Source organism: Callithrix jacchus, chromosome 12 (genome assembly GCF_049354715.1).
Source record: "Callithrix jacchus isolate 240 chromosome 12, calJac240_pri, whole genome shotgun sequence".
Lineage (NCBI taxonomy): Eukaryota > Metazoa > Chordata > Mammalia > Primates > Cebidae > Callithrix > Callithrix jacchus.
Genome location: NC_133513.1, coordinates 25,773,926 through 25,789,153, shown reverse-complemented (window position 1 = coordinate 25,789,153; position 15,228 = coordinate 25,773,926). Strand labels below are relative to the sequence as shown.

The following is a 15,228-nucleotide window of genomic DNA, read 5'->3' as shown; positions in this document are numbered from 1 at the left end:
TCCTCTGCCTCAACCTTTTCAAAGTACTGGGATTACAGTCATGAACCCCATGCCCGACCCATTTTAAACTCTCTGTGCATGTCCTACTTTGCTTGTTTCTAATTGTATCATATTTTTTCCTCCCTTTTTCTATTCTTTCAGTTGTCGTTATTCTTGTTTGTTATTCTCCTTTTCGCTGAGAATGGTTTGGATATGTGGATATATCGTGAATCTGTTTTCTCAATGGGCAGTCTCTCATATTGTAGTGGTGATTTTCTTCATTTTTGCTCAAGTGAGCATTTTGCTCATCTTGTTGAAGTGGGTGTTTCCACTTGTTGTTGAGGGTGATTTCTCCCTGGCTGTGTTCACGGTGTTATAATGATCATCTTTTGTAAATGACCCATTGATTCTTACGGAGAAGACACACACTCTGCTTCGAAGGGGTGACTTTCAGAGTGTGTTTTTCCATCCTTTCTTATTTGTTTTACTCCTATTGGAAGTAATGGCAAAAACCGCAATTACTTCTACACCAACTGGCTGGGCGCGGTGGCTTACACCTGTAAACCCAGCACTTTGGGAAGCCGAGGCAGGTGGATCACTTGAGGTCAGGAGTTCAAGACTAGCCTGACCAACATGGTGAAACCCCATCTCTACTAAAAATACAAAAATTAGCCAGGCATGAAGGCATATGCTTGTAATCCCAGCTATTTGGGAGGCTGAGGCAGGAGAAGCACTTGAACCCAGGAGGCAGAGGTTGCAGTGAGCTGAGATCATGCCACTGTACTCCCACTCACTGGTGATAGAGTGAGACTCTGTCTCAAAAAAAAATCTTTTCCACAAACCTAATATTCCTCGGGGAATTCTTGCAGCCCACCCCAAGCCCACACCCCACACATTCACTTCCCCAGTTAGAGTGAATGAATGGGCTGACCCATGTCCTGGTTAGTACTGAGCCCTCAACGAGGGACAGCACTAACCACTCAGCCAGACCTTGGACTCTGCCTGGGGCTTTTCAGCAGGGTCCCGTGGCCTGCGGTCTGAAACTGACTGTGACTAGAGTCCAGATTGGACTCTAGAATGCACTCTGAGCTCCAGGATGGGCCTATCCAGGTAGAGACAGGCTCTGGGCTGACCTGAGCTCCAAGTGCCTGCCATGACCCAGGACTCCATGCTGGGCTATAGGATCAGCCGCTCTGGACAGCCAAGGCCTAACTGCAGGCCTTTGTTTTGTTTTGTTTTGTTTTGTTGGTTTTTTTGCTTGCTTTCCCCTCAGTAGTGCCCATTTCTCAAATGAAAGGCAAACCAGTGGACACATGGAAGGAGATATGGACTATTTATTGCAAAGTGAGAATTGTCAGCTTGAGAAGCAAGGAAGTGGCTGGACCCCAGAAGGCCCTTGTACAACAGAGCTATCAAGAAACAAGAGACGGAGAAAGAAACGGGGTGAGGGAAATGAGCTGATGTACAGAAACAGCCTCCTCTTCCGACTCGGGACTTTCCTCTTGAGAAAAATTCTCATGCCGTTTCCACCACTCTCTGGGCAGCACAGGCAACCTGTTCCCCAGGCTGGGGTCTCTGATGAGCACAGAGGAATTCCAAGAACCTAGAGCCTCCTCAGTAGTCTGTCTGCCTGAGAAACCAGGCCCACGCCGTGGAAGCAGTGGGTGTCTCCTCTGGTCCTGTGCCCTGGAAGGAAGTGCAGGAAATCTCCTGCTCTCAGTCCAGGACAGGAGAGCTGAGGACTCGCCTGAGCAGGAATCCCACGAGCTTGAGCTCGGCTTCACCGAGCCTTCAGGATGAGGCGGGTCTTACCATCTCCAATGAAGCATCTGCAAGAAAGTGACCCAGAAAGGTCTCAGCCCTGGAGGAGAGACCCGGCCCTTTGTCATATGTCTCCAGGCTCCGAATTCTCCAGAGAGACGACTTCCTGAGACTCCCCAGCCTTAATAGCCAGATCCCCTTGGGGAGAGGAAGACACTGTTTCTTCCTCCTTGGTTTTCTTTCTTTTTTTTTTTTTTTTTTTATTGAAACGGAGTCTCACTCTGTCACCCAGGCTGGAGTACAGTGGCATGATCTCAGCTCACTGCAGCCTCCACCTCCTGGATTCAAGCAATTCTTGTACCTGAGCCCCCCGAGTAGCTGGGACTGCAGATAGACACCACTACACCCAGCTGATTTTTGTATGTTTAGTATAGATGGGGTTTTACCATGTCGACCAGTCTGTTCTCCACCTTCTGACCTCAAGTGATCCACCTGCCTCAGCCTCCGAAAGTACTGGCATTACAGGTATGAGCCACATGCCTGGGTCCTGCTTGGTTTCTAACACTTTTCCTGAAGACAGATCCTCATTGCTGCCACTCTCAAAGCCCAGGAAAAAATGAATAGTGATGGCCGGGCACAGTGGTTCACACCTATAGTGCAACACTTTGGGAGGCAGATCACTTGAGGTCAGGAGCTGGAGACCAGCCTGGCCAACATGGTGAAACCCCATCTCTAAAAAAAATTACAAAAATTGGCTGGGCGCGGTGGCTCATGCCTATAATCCTAGCACTTTGGGCGGCCCAGGCAGGTAGATCACATGAGGTCAGGAGTTCAAGACCAGCCTAGTCAACATGGTGAAACCCCATCTCTACTAAAAATATAAAAATTAGCTGGGTGTGGTGGCAGGCGCCTATAGTCCCAGCTGCTCGGGGGGCTGAGGCAGGAGAATCTCTTGAACCCAGGAGCGGGAGGTTGCAATGAACCAAAATCATGCCACTGCACTCCAGCAAGACTTGGTCTCAAAAAACAAAACCAAAAATACAAAAATTAGCTGGGCATGATAGCACACACCTGTAGTCCCAGCTACTCAGGAGGCTGAGGCAGGAGAATAGCTTGAACCCGGGAGGCAGAGGCTGCAGTGAGCTGAGATTGTGCCACTGCACTCCAACCTGGGCGACAGAGCGAGATTTCATCTCAAGAAAATAGTGATGCTTTTCACTGAACTACAGGCTGGGTCCTGCAGACCCCAGGACCGCTGGTGAGCGGTGGAGCGAGTAGCCTAGATTGGCCTGGAACAGTGCCTGTCCTTGCCCACACAGTGCAAGGTTGTCCCAACTTCTTTCACTAAACCCAGACAGTGATCCTTGGACTCCTGGAGTTCAGAGTCCAGAAGGAATGGGACATGAAAAGAGAGCCCACGGAGAAGAGGCCAAGCGGGATGCAGAGGAACTCTAGACTTTTCCCCATGGATTACACTTACCTTCTGGCAATAGCAACCTTCTTATCCACTGCTGCACCCCGTGAAGTACTGTTCACATTGTATTTCTTGTGAATGGCGTCTTCTGACGTGCATGCTCATGGGGGTACCATTTACATGACTTCCCCACGTAAATGGGATCTCCTGGAGTTGTACAGTACCCCCACAGGGAACACTCCTCCCCTACTCTCAGTCCTATTGGCAGTGTTTGGGTAAGGCTGACCTCACCCCGACTTCAGGCTTAGGCTCATGCTCCAGACATAGACAATACGAGTCCCTGATCGGCCAGGCTCAGTGGCTCATGCAGGTAATCCCCGCACTCTGGGAGGCTGAGGTGGGCAGATCACTTGAGGTCAGGAGTTCAAGACCAGCCTGGCCAAAATGGTGAAACCCTGTCTCTACCAAAATACAAAAATTAGGCAGGCATGGGATTACGTGTACCTGTAATCCCAGCTACTCAGGAGGCTGAGGCAGGAGAATTGCTTGAACCCAGGAGGCAGAGGTTGCAGTGAGCCAAGATTGAGCCACTACACTTCAGCCCGGATGACAAAGTGAGACTCTGTCTCAAAAAAAAAAAAAAAAAGTGCCTGACCCCCATGGCTCAGTGATTGATTCTGAAATGGGCAAATAACCTACACACAGTGGGCCAGTTCAAACCAGTGAACATCATCAGACCCTGGCTTTTTGCTAGCGCTTGTTGTTCTATTTCCTCTAGAGTTATCAAGCTGCTAAGATACAAGCCTTGAGTGGCTGGTAAGCATCTTTACCTCCATTGGAGAGTCTAAGCATGAAATCCACACAGGGGAAAACAGAGCCTGTGAGAAAGAAAGACTAAGGCAGGGCGTGGTGGCTCATGTGTATAATCCCAGCACTTTGGGTGGCCTAGGCAGGAGGATCACAAGGTCAGGAGTTCGAGACCAGCCTGACCAACATGATGAAACCCCATCTCTACTAAAAATACCAAAAAAAAAGAAATCCAGGCTTTGTGGCAGGCACCTGTAATCCCAGCTACTTGGAGGCTGAAGCAAGAGAATTGCTTGAATCCAGGAGGTGATGGTTGCAGTGAGCCAAGATCACAGCACTGCACTCCAGCCTGGCCAACAGAGGGAGACTCTGTCTCAAAAGGAAAAAAAGGAGAAAGATCAAGTCCTAAAGACATTTGAACACCCCTGAAGCCACTGCTACCTGTGAAGTTTTTGATGATGTGAGCAAATTCCTTTTTATATATATGCTGTTTTGAAATAGATCTGTCTCTTGCAACCAAAGCTCCTAGATGGAGGCATTTTCTTTGCCTCTGAAGAGGCTTCCTCTTTCCTCTCCCAAACCCAAGTGACAGCCTAGCCCTCCAGCCCTGGACTCTCCGGGAGATGTTGCCAAGTGCCCATCCAATGGGCCGATTACCCTGTGTCACCCTCCTACCTAATGAGCAGTCCAACAAGCAGGCCACCCAGGAGCGGGCCCAGCCAGTAGATCCAGTGGAAGTCCCAGTGGCTGGCCACCACCGCAGGTCCAAAAGCACGGGCAGGATTCATGCAGCCTCCAGACACAGTGCCCCTGCAAACACCCAGGCAGCCGGTCACCAGGATCCCAGCCAGGCCCCACCTCACCTCACACACAGGTCCCCAACCAGGCCTAGTCACACGCCACCCAGAAACTCTCTCTAAACTCCCGCATCATGGGCTCCTGGGTAGATCCTAAAGAAGGTAGAGAGGCTGCTAGCACCAGGAAGCACCAGGCGTGGCTCCCTGTTGTGCGGTCAGGGACTCCCCACAAACTCTTCTAGAATGCCCAGCAAAAATGCTTGCGTGGTGATGGCAGGAAGAGAAGCCGATCTACGTCTGCTCCAAACTCTACAAAGCAAAGTCAATCAGTTTCAACCCTTTTCGAGTCAAGCTGACCTAGACTCAAAACCCGGCCCACACACTATAAAATAATGAAAAGTGTATAATTGGACTGTTTGTGACCCAGAGAATAAATGCTTGAGAGGATGAAGGCCCCGTCTACTGTGGCATGGTCATTACACGTTGCACACCTGTATCAAATCATTTCATGTGACCTCAGCCAGGCATGGTGGCTCACGCCTGCAGTCCCAGCATTTTAGAAGGCCGAGACAGGCAGATCATTTGAGGTCAGGAGTACGTGACCAGCCTGGCCAACGTGGTGAACCCCCGTTTCTACTAAAGATAAAAAAATTAGCTGGGTGTGGTGCCACGTACCTGTAATCCCAGCTACTGGGGAGGCTGAGGCAGGAGAATTGCTTGTACCCAGGGGTTGGAGGTTGCAGTGAGCCATGATCACCCCACTGCACTCCAGCCTGGGTGACAGAGCAAGACTCTGTCTCAAAAATTAAAAATAAAATAAAGAAGAGTATAAGTGGATTGTTTGTGACACAAAGAATAAATACTTGAGAAGATGAATACCCTATTACCCTGACGTGATAATCGTGCATTGCAAGCCTGTATCAAAATATTTCATGTAACCCAGAAACATATACACCTACTAGGGTCACCCATAAAAATTTAAAAACATATAAATAAAGAAAACCCCAGCCCAGATAGTTCTAGTTATGGGAACCTTCATTGAACCTCTCTGTGTTCAACTGAGGTGAAAGCGACTATCCCATAGGTTGTTGTCAAGAGCGAATGAGAAAAAGCAAATGGAGCCCACATCTTGAATATAATTAATGTGCAAAAAGCATTAACTAATCTAGCTGGCCCAGAGGAGGCCCTTGTTGCACCACAAGCTTAAGGCCCAGAATCTCCTACAGGGAGACTCTTCCCCAGGTCTCTCTCTCTCCTTCCGGGGCCCTATCTCTGCCCCATTCCCTCAAGCTGGGGTCCTGTAGACCTCATCCCCACCCTGTGTCCAGCTTCGAAGTCAAAAGGCTTGTAAGTAAATCAAAGGCCACTAGGGGGAAGCAAAGCATGGCCGCTGCTTTACAGACATGCCCCAGGCTGCCCCAGCCTGCCCCAGCTATGCCTCCCAAAGTTGAGGGAGAGCTGACCCAGGGGAAAGGTTAGACTTGGTCCTGTGTCCAAAACAAAGGGGAGAGACTCTCTGGCCCAAGCACTGTGGCTCATTCCTGTAATCCCAGCACTTTGAGGCCAACATGGTGTCAGGGGAGGGGGAGAAGCTTAAGGCCAGGAGTTCAAGACCAGCCTGGGCAACATAGCGTGACCCCCATCTCTACAAGAAGAATAAAAAGGAAAGGGCTCATTAATCTTCTTGTCCCAAATTTGTCACTTAGTTTGCCACTGCCCGATGGCCTTAAATAAGTCACTTCTGGGCTGGGCATGGTGGCTCACACCTGTAATCCCAGCACTTTGGGAGGCCGAGGCGGTTAGATCACGAAGTCAACAGATCGAGACCATCCTGGTCAACGTGGTGAAACCCCGTCTCTACTAAAGATACAAAAAATTAGCTGGGCATGGTGGCGCGTGCCTGTAATCCCAGCTACTCAGGAGGCTGAGGCAGGAGAATTGCCTGAACCCAGGAGGCAGAGGTTGCGGTGAGCGCCATTGCACTCCAGCCTGCAAGAGTGAAACTCCGCCTCAAAAAAAAAATAATAATAAGTCACTTCTGTCCCTCTGAGCCTCAGTTTCCTCACCTGTATAACAGGAGACATCGCTGGGTGCAGTGGCTCATGTCTGTAATCCCAACACTTTGGGAGGCCGAGGCAGGCAGATCACGAGGTCAGGAGTTTAAGACCAGCCTGGCCAACATGGTGAAACCCCGTCTCTACTAAAAATACAAAAATTAGCCGAGCGTGGTGGCACGTGCCTGTAATCCCAGCTACTCAGGGGGCTGAGGCAGGAAAAATTTGAACCCAGGAGGGGGAGGTTGTAGTGAGCCGAGATCACACCACTGTACTCCAAGCCTGGGCAACAGAGTGAGACTTCATCTCAAAAAAATAAAAAAAAAAGAAAAGAAAAAAGAAATAAAACGGGAGCCATCACCCCAATCTTGTCTAGTTAATCCCTTCCAAAGCCTTCTGAGAGACTCAAAATAAATTAGACAACAGCTACAGATGCTCTTTGTAAGCCTGAAGGCCTGAGGCTGAAACCTGGCTCCCTGCCAACCAAATGAACACCGTACACAGAAATGTTATGTTTTCACTACCAAAATTGGAAAACATCACATGCAGATTTAAATTTCTGACTTCCCTTGAATGAAGTCAGAAGAAGCATAACCCCAGACCCATGTTCCCACACAGCAATCATTGAAAAGAACTGAATTGGCTGGAGCACCCCTGACACCGCAGTCCCCACCACTCCCTATTGTCTGCCTGATGCCAACCCACCTCCCCATTTGCAGCACCTCCCTGGCCCGTAATAGCAACTGAATCTGTGGCTCTCAGGCCTGAACTCCTCCAGAGCTGGACAGCGTAGATCCAGGCATGGTCACCCCACTGCCAAGGGACACTCACCCGGCCAGGATATCCACGGTGACGGCGAAGCCGATGGAGAACGGGGCCAGAGGGCCCTTTGTCTTCTCATTGATGGCACCCATGCATACAGCCAGGGCCAGCAGCGTCGTCAGGATGATCTCTGCCACCAAGGCCCCTGCCACCTGCCCCTGCTCCTGCACTGTCACAAAGGCCGCCCCAGATGCATTCCAGAACCTCTCCTCGGGACTCACCGCCTGCACAGAGAAGCTGCTCAGCCTGGAAACTGAGGGAGAGGGCCTAAAAATGCACACCCTCCCACCTTAAGGGCCAGTGAAGCGTTAGGCCCAGTTTCAGTCAGATACGCCTGGATCCATATCCCAGCTCTGCCAGATTTACTGTGTGAGCTACTGAACCTCTCTGGGCCTCACTTTGCTCGGCTGAAAAATGAGAATGGGGCTAGGTGTAGTGGCTCATGCCAGCAACCCCAGCACTTTGGGGGGCCAAGGCGGGTGGATCACTTGAGCCCAAGAGTTAAAGACCAGCCTTGCCGACATGGTGAAACCCCATCTCCACTAAAAACACAAAAATTAGCAGGGTATGGTGGCAGGTACCTGTAATGCCAGCTGCTCAGGAGGCTGAGGCACGAGAATCACTTGAACTCTGGAAGCCAAGGTTGCAATGAGGTGAGATTGCATCACTGCACTCCAGCCTGAGCAACAGAGCAAGGCTCCGAGGAAGGAAGAAGGAAGGAAGGAAGGAAGGAAGGGAGGGAGGGAGGGAGGGAGGGAGGGAGGGAGGGAGGGAGGAAGAAAGAAGGAAAGAAGGAAAGAAAGAAGAAATAAAGAAAGAAAAGAAAAGAAGGAAGGAGGGAGGGAGAGAGGGAGGGAGGGAAGGAAGGAAGGAAGGAAGGAAGGAAGGAAGGAAGGAAGGAAGGAAGGAAGGAAGGAAGGAAGGAAGGAAGAGGGAGGGAGGGAAGGAAGGAAGGAAGGAAGGAAAATGGGATAACCTAGTCAGGGCTCCAAGTCACAGGTCTAAATGTTACATAACTTAGATGACCCTCTTTGAGAAAAAGAACATACACTGGCTTACTTTTTTTTTTTTTTGAGACAGGGTCTTGCTGTCACCCATGCTGGAGGGCACTGGCATGATCATAGCTCACTGCAGTCTCGACCTCCTGGGCTCAAGTGGTCCTCCGACCTCAGCCTCTCATGTAGCTGAGTCCACAGGCACATGCCACCATGCCCACTGTATTTCTTTTTCATTTTCTGTAGAGATGGAGGGTCTCACTGTGTTGCCCAGGCTGGTCTCAAACTCCTAGGCTCAAGTGATCCTCCCGCCTCCGCCTCCCAAAACGCTGAATTACAAGCATCAGCCACCACGCGCAACTAAAAATACCTTAATCTTACAAACTTTGCAAACACATATGGTCAGGTGAACTCATCGCTAGGTCCCCATAGGACCTTGGAAGGGGCATGTACCTGAGAGTCCTGAAACCTGAGCTCAGTTATTTCTGCAGGCAATCGGCCTCAGGACTATCGCAGTCCCCAGAGGAAAAGCCAGGGCAGTGCACAAGTTTCTGGACCCTGGACGCAATGGGGCCATGTTGCTTCCAAGCACGTCTGAACCTGAACAAGTTACCTGCTTCTCTGTGACTCGTTTCTCATCTGTAAAATAGGGATGATACCGACAGCTCCTAGCTCACAGACGAGGCTGCTGCCGTGCCTGGCACAAGGTAAGTGCTCTCTATGGACTGTCTGTGGTTTCTCGTAAAATTACTGGGAGATGAATAAGAGAACATGTATAAAGCACTTGGCAGGAAGAATGCATTTAGGTTCAGAACCCTGCTGCTCCGAAACTGTCAGAACCACGTTTGGCAGGTTTTAAGTGGCAGGGCTTAAGCTAGAGTCTGGCCACTGCTTTTCATAAAGAAGCAGAGCAGGAAGGTCCCAGGCACGTTCCACAGACTGGGTAACAGGCTGTGGCTCTCACATCGAGGCATGGAGAGACCAGGGCAGGGGGTGACAGCAAAGCGAGGCTTGAGAACAAAGTGCAGTGCGTCAGCACTTACGGCTGAGCTCTCCCATCCATCCCACACACGTGCCGAGCAAGGCCCACATCTGCAAGAGCTGAAGGGTCCCTGGCTGAACTGAGACTTAAGGGCAAACAGGAGAGAGAGAGACAGAGAGAGAGAGAGAGAGACAGAGAGAGAGAGAGAGGGAGGAAGGGAGAGAGAGAGGGAGGGAGGGAGGGAGGGAGGGAGGGAGGGAGGATGAGCGAAGAAAGAGAGAGAAAGAGAAAGAAAGGAAGAAAGAAAGAGAGAAAGGAAGAAAAAAAGAAAAGAAAGAAAGGAGGAAAGAGAAGGAAGGCAGGAAGGAAGGAAGGAATGGAGGGAGGGAGGGAAAGGAAAAGGCAAAGCAAACCAACAGATGGAGTGAGGAAGTCTATCCATGGATTTATGCATAGGGCTATGAAAACTCTGTGACTGGCCAAGCACAGTGGTTCATGCCTGTAATCCCAGCACTTTGGGAGGCCAAGGCAGGACTCACTTGAGGTCAAGAATTGGAGACCAATCTGGTCAACATAGTGATAGCTCACCTCTACAAAAACATTTTAGAAGTAAGCTGGATGTGGTGACACACATCTATAGTCCCAGCTACTCGGGAGGCTGAGGCAGAAGGATCACTCGAGCCCAGTAGGTTAAACCTGCAGTGAGCTGTAATTGTACCACCACCCTGCTCCAGCCTGGACAACAGAGTGAGACCCCATCTCTAAAATAAAAAAGAGAGATCGGGCGTAGTGGCTCATGCCTGTAATCCCAGCACTTTGGAAGGCCGAGGCAGGCAGATCACTTGAGCTCAGGAGTTCGAGACCAGCCTGACCAACATGATGAAACCCCCTCTCAACTAAAAATACAAAAATTAGCCGGGCCTGGTGGCAGGTGCCTGTAATCCCAATTACTTGGGAGGCTGAAGCAGGAGGATTGCTTGAGCCTGAGAGGCAGAGGCTGCAGTGAGCCGAGATCACACCACTGCACTCCAGCCTGGGTGACAGAGTGAGACTCCGTCTCAAAAAAACAAATAAATAAAGAATAAAATAAAATGCGGTAAGTAAGAAAGAGAGAAGAAAAGCGTCCACCAATTCCACTGGCAGAAACAAGCAAAGGGTTGGGCATTTCCCCACTCCCCACTGCTCCCCTCCACACACACACACACACACACACACACACACACACACACACGTGCACCTCCAGCAGCCCCGTCAGAGAGGAAGCTGCAAGCCCAGCCCCTGGGGGTCACCCACCTTGGCCAAGGCAGCCCCGAGCAGCCCCCCGAGGAGCTGTGATACCCAGTATGGGAGGAGCATCACCAGGTTGAGGCCTCCGATCAGCATGACTGCCAGGGACACCGCTGGGTTGAAGTGTCCACCACTATAATCCACAAGAGCAGAGGAAGTCATGAGCCCAGGGCTGACAACATCACTGGCGCTTGAGACGTGTCCCAGCCAGCCCACCAGGCTGGCCTCACAGGGTGAGAGTCAGTCTAGGGCCCAGCTCACATACAAAGAGGCACCAGATTGCTTCCATTTTCCCTGAGATGCCAGGTGAGGGGTAAGAGATAAAAGGCAGGCTCTAAGCCCTAAGCCCAGCCCCCAGGATGGCCCTGGAGGAGGATCATGTAGGAAGACCATCCCTTAACTCCTCCCTGGCTCCCTCCGAGCCTCCCTCCAGCCCTCTGGAGATGTGGCCACAATTCAGATTGAGACACCAAGGCTCCAAGTTAGTAGCCCAAAGCTGTATCCAGGCCTCCCCTTATGATTTGTTTGTTTTTATGAGACAGAGCCTTGCTCTGTCACCCAGACTGGAGTGCAGGGGCGTGATCTCAGCTCACTGCAACCTCCACGTTTTGAGTTCAAGCAATTCTCCTGGCTCAGCCTCCCAAGTAGCTGGGGACTACAGGCACGTGCCACCACTCCCAGTTTATTTTTGTATTTTTTTTTTTAAGATGGAGTTTCGTTCTTGTTACCCAGGCTGGAGTGCAATGGCGCAATCTCGGCTCACTGCAACCTCCACCTCCTGGGTTCAGGCAATTCTCCTGCCTCAGCCTCCTGAGTAGCTGGGATTATAGGCATGCGCCACCATGCCCAGCTCATTTTTTGTATTTTTAATAGAGACAGGGTTTCACCATGTTGACCAGGATGGTCTCAAACTCTTAACCTCAAGTGATCCACCCACCTCGGCTTCCGAAAGTGCTGGGGTTATAGGCATGGGCCACCACGCCTGGCCCAGGCCTCCCTTCATGAGCAGCCTGGCCCTGAATCAGAGCTTCTGATCGATCGGTTGAACTGCTCAGCCAATGAAAACCCTACTTGTGGTCTGAAAGTGTGATGGGTGTAAAATGCCGATTTGGAGTTCAGGCTGGAAATGGCATTGAGAACCCTGGCTTGGGTTCAAGACCCAATTCTGCCACTGTAGAGCTGTGTGACCTTGGCCAAGTTACATAACCTCTCTGTACATCAAGGATCTCCGCCTGACAAAGCTATTATTGCAAAGATATAAAGAATTAGTATGTGTAGAGCCCATAGTACTATCTATGTACTTGGCAGTCAGTAACTATCAGCTATTATTATTGCTCACATTTGTACCCCTGCACACAGAGCTCTAGCAACTTGCTGTGGTCACCCAGCTGAGAAGTGATAAGGGTTCCATTCAATCTCAGATCCGTCCAAAGGGAAGATCATGTGCTTTTTGTTTCACTTGCAACCTCCCTTGGATGTCTAAAGAGATGTGGTTTTCTGCTTTTTGTTTTGTTTCTTGAGATGGAGTCTCACTGTCACCCAGGCTGGAGTGCAGTGACATGATCTCGGCTCACTGCAACCTCCCCCTCCCAGTTCAAGTGATTCTCCTGCCTCAGTCTCCCAAGGAGCTCGGACTACAGGTGCCTGCCACCATGACCGGCTAATTTTTGTATCTTCAGTAGAGACAGGGCTCCACCCTGTTGGCCAGGCTAGTCTCAAACTCCTGGCCTCAGGTGATTCACCTGCCTCAGCCTCCCAGAGTGCTGGGATTACAGGTGTGAGACACCGCACTGGCATAAAGAGATGTTAAAGCTCTTTTCCATTCTGGTTTTCTGAGAAACAGTATTTCCGTTTCCTCATTCGGATCTACTTTTTGAGTGAGATTTAATACAGACCAACCATGTCCCAGATCACCCTGCCAGGCGCCCCGTTCAAGACCTCCGTCGTGATGGCTGGCTCTCCTGGGTGGGAACTAGCAGATCTCCCTGTGGAGGCCCTACGCAGATGAGAGCTAAGCCAGAGAGCCTGTCCCTTTCCCTGCCCCTCCTTCCCGATCACCTCTTGACAAGCCGGGACCACTGCAGATCCCCGTACACCCAGGTGGGAAAACTTGGCTCAGGTCTTCTGTACATTTCTGCCTTCCCTAAAACCCCCTTCTATCGGTAACAATCACACAGCAACCAACACCTATTGAGTGTCTGGAGTGTGCCAGGTGCTCTACCTCATTTAATTCTCATGCCTCCCCCATGAGGTTCTTGGATTTGAGCGCTGTAGGCAGACAGCTTGTTCTTGACTCCCGCTCTGCCACTTCCTGCCCCTCTAAACTTGGACAGACTACACAGCCTTTGTCTTTTGCAGCTGCAAAATGGGGCTAATAATAGGACCCACAAGGCTTTTATGAGGATTAAATGACTAATATCTATAAAGTAATTAGACTAGTGCCTGGTACATGGTTAGCAATATAAACATGTTCGTTTGAAAAAAGAAAATCATTTAAAAGTATGCTACTGGCCGGGCGCGGTGACTCACGTCTGTAATCCCAGCACTTTGGGAGGCCGAGGCGGGCAGATCACAAGGTCAAGAGATTGAGACCATCCTGGCCAACATGGTGAAACCCTGTCTCTACTAAAAATACAAAAATTAGCTGGTCGTGGTGATGTGTGCCTGTAGGCCCAGCTACTCGGGGGGGCTGAAGCAAGAGAATCACTTGAACCCAGGAGGCAGAGGTTGCAGTGAGCTGAGATGGCGCCATTGCACTCCAGCCTGGGTGACAGAGAGAACAGAGAGAGACTTCATCTCAAATAAATAAATAAGTAAGCAAGCTACTATTCCCACTTTATAGATGGGGAATTTGGGGTTTAGAGTGACTTGCCAGCCAGGCATGGTGGCTCACACTTGTAATCCCAGCACTTTGGGAAGCCAAGGCAGGAGGATCACTTGAGACCAGGAGTTCAAGACTAGCCTGGGCACAGTGAGACCCCATCTCTACAACAAAATTTAAAAATCAGCTGCGTACAGTGGTGCACACCTGTGATCCAGCTACTCAAAAAGAGAGTGACTTGCCCAAAGTCACGAGCTCACAGGCTTCGGGGTCCGGAGTTGACCCCAGACAGTCTGACTCCCAACCCCATAGTTAACCACAGTGCTCCTTCAAATCCTGAATAGGTATGCACCCAGGGGTCCTTGACAACCACTTTTCCACCCCCAGTGCCCTAGTCAGCACCAGGCTGAATGCTCGGAGCCAGTCTCACCTGATATTCCCCAGCGTGGCAATCATGAGCCCCAAAGCCAGCCCGTGGGCCAGGGCGGGCTGCAGCACCCCAATGTCCGTCCCGTTCTCGATGACCGACAGGCACCCGATGAAGATGAAGAGGGCAGAGCCCAGCAGTTCAACCAGGCAAGGCTGCACCAAGCGTTCGTACCAGGACGCTTGCCATCTGCCTCCCATGCTTGGCTCCCTGGCCTTGTCATTGCCAAATTCAAGCTCGCACATGGCTCTCTGCCATAGGGAAAAAGGGACAGCGGACACCGGTGGAGGATAGCCCAGATTTAGAAGGGCCTGGCCCCCAAACTTGAATTAATTCACAGCCCCCCTTGCTCTGCCAGCCTGGAGAGAAAGAAGGCTCACCTCTCCGGACATTGGGATCGGACGGCACAAGCCTCAGGCTCTTGCCTGAGCTGCTGGGAAATCCGCACCTGCCGTCTGAGACGCTCTTATCTCCTAGGGACAGGACCTGCTGATCACACTACAGGATCTGCCCCTTTTAAAGGGCTGCAGAGGCTCAATGCACGTGCAGAGAAAGCCATAAAGCTCAAGTAGGAGGCGGCTCTGAGGCTCAGAAGAGGAAACTTTTTTAAAATCTCAACAGGGCAGGGTGAGGGAGTCAGAGATTGCTAAACTTTTTTCGAATGAGGGAAAAACACCCCCGCTTGGCTGCATCATCTGGGAGCACACTCCATGCCATAGAAAGTGGGAGATGGGACCAGCACCCCAGCTCCCCACAGTCCAAAGCAGACCAGCACATGTAAGTGGACCCCATCAGGTTGGAAGCTCACATGTTAAGAAACAGCAAACTCAGCCAGGTGCGGTGACTCACACCTGTAATCCCAGAACTTTGGGAGTCCAAGCCAGGTGCATCACTTGAGGTGAGGAGTTCTAAACCATCTTAGCCAACGTGGTGAAACCCTGTCTCTACTAAAAACACAAAAAATTAGCCAGGCGTGGTGGTGCAGGCCGGTAATCCCAGATACTTGGAGGGCCGAGGCAGGAAAATCACTTGCACCCAGGAGGCGGAGGTTGCAGTGGGCCGAGATTGTGCAACTACACTCC

The 15,228-nt window shown here is 50.8% G+C and overlaps 1 protein-coding gene across 1 annotated transcript; it reads right to left on the bottom strand.

The window, feature by feature from the left end:
* Positions 1 to 1,295: 1,295 nt before the first annotated feature.
* Positions 1,296 to 14,637, bottom strand: AQP8 (aquaporin 8). Its single transcript, XM_002755982.6, has 6 exons — positions 14,527 to 14,637; positions 14,150 to 14,397; positions 10,905 to 11,031; positions 7,644 to 7,858; positions 4,637 to 4,771; positions 1,296 to 1,808 (listed from the first exon to the last, which is right to left on the bottom strand). Exons 1-6 carry the CDS (start codon positions 14,536 to 14,538, stop codon positions 1,760 to 1,762), a joined length of 786 nt encoding a protein of 261 aa, XP_002756028.2. The 5' UTR covers positions 14,539 to 14,637; the 3' UTR covers positions 1,296 to 1,759.
* Between the last annotated feature and the right edge of the window lie 591 nt (positions 14,638 to 15,228).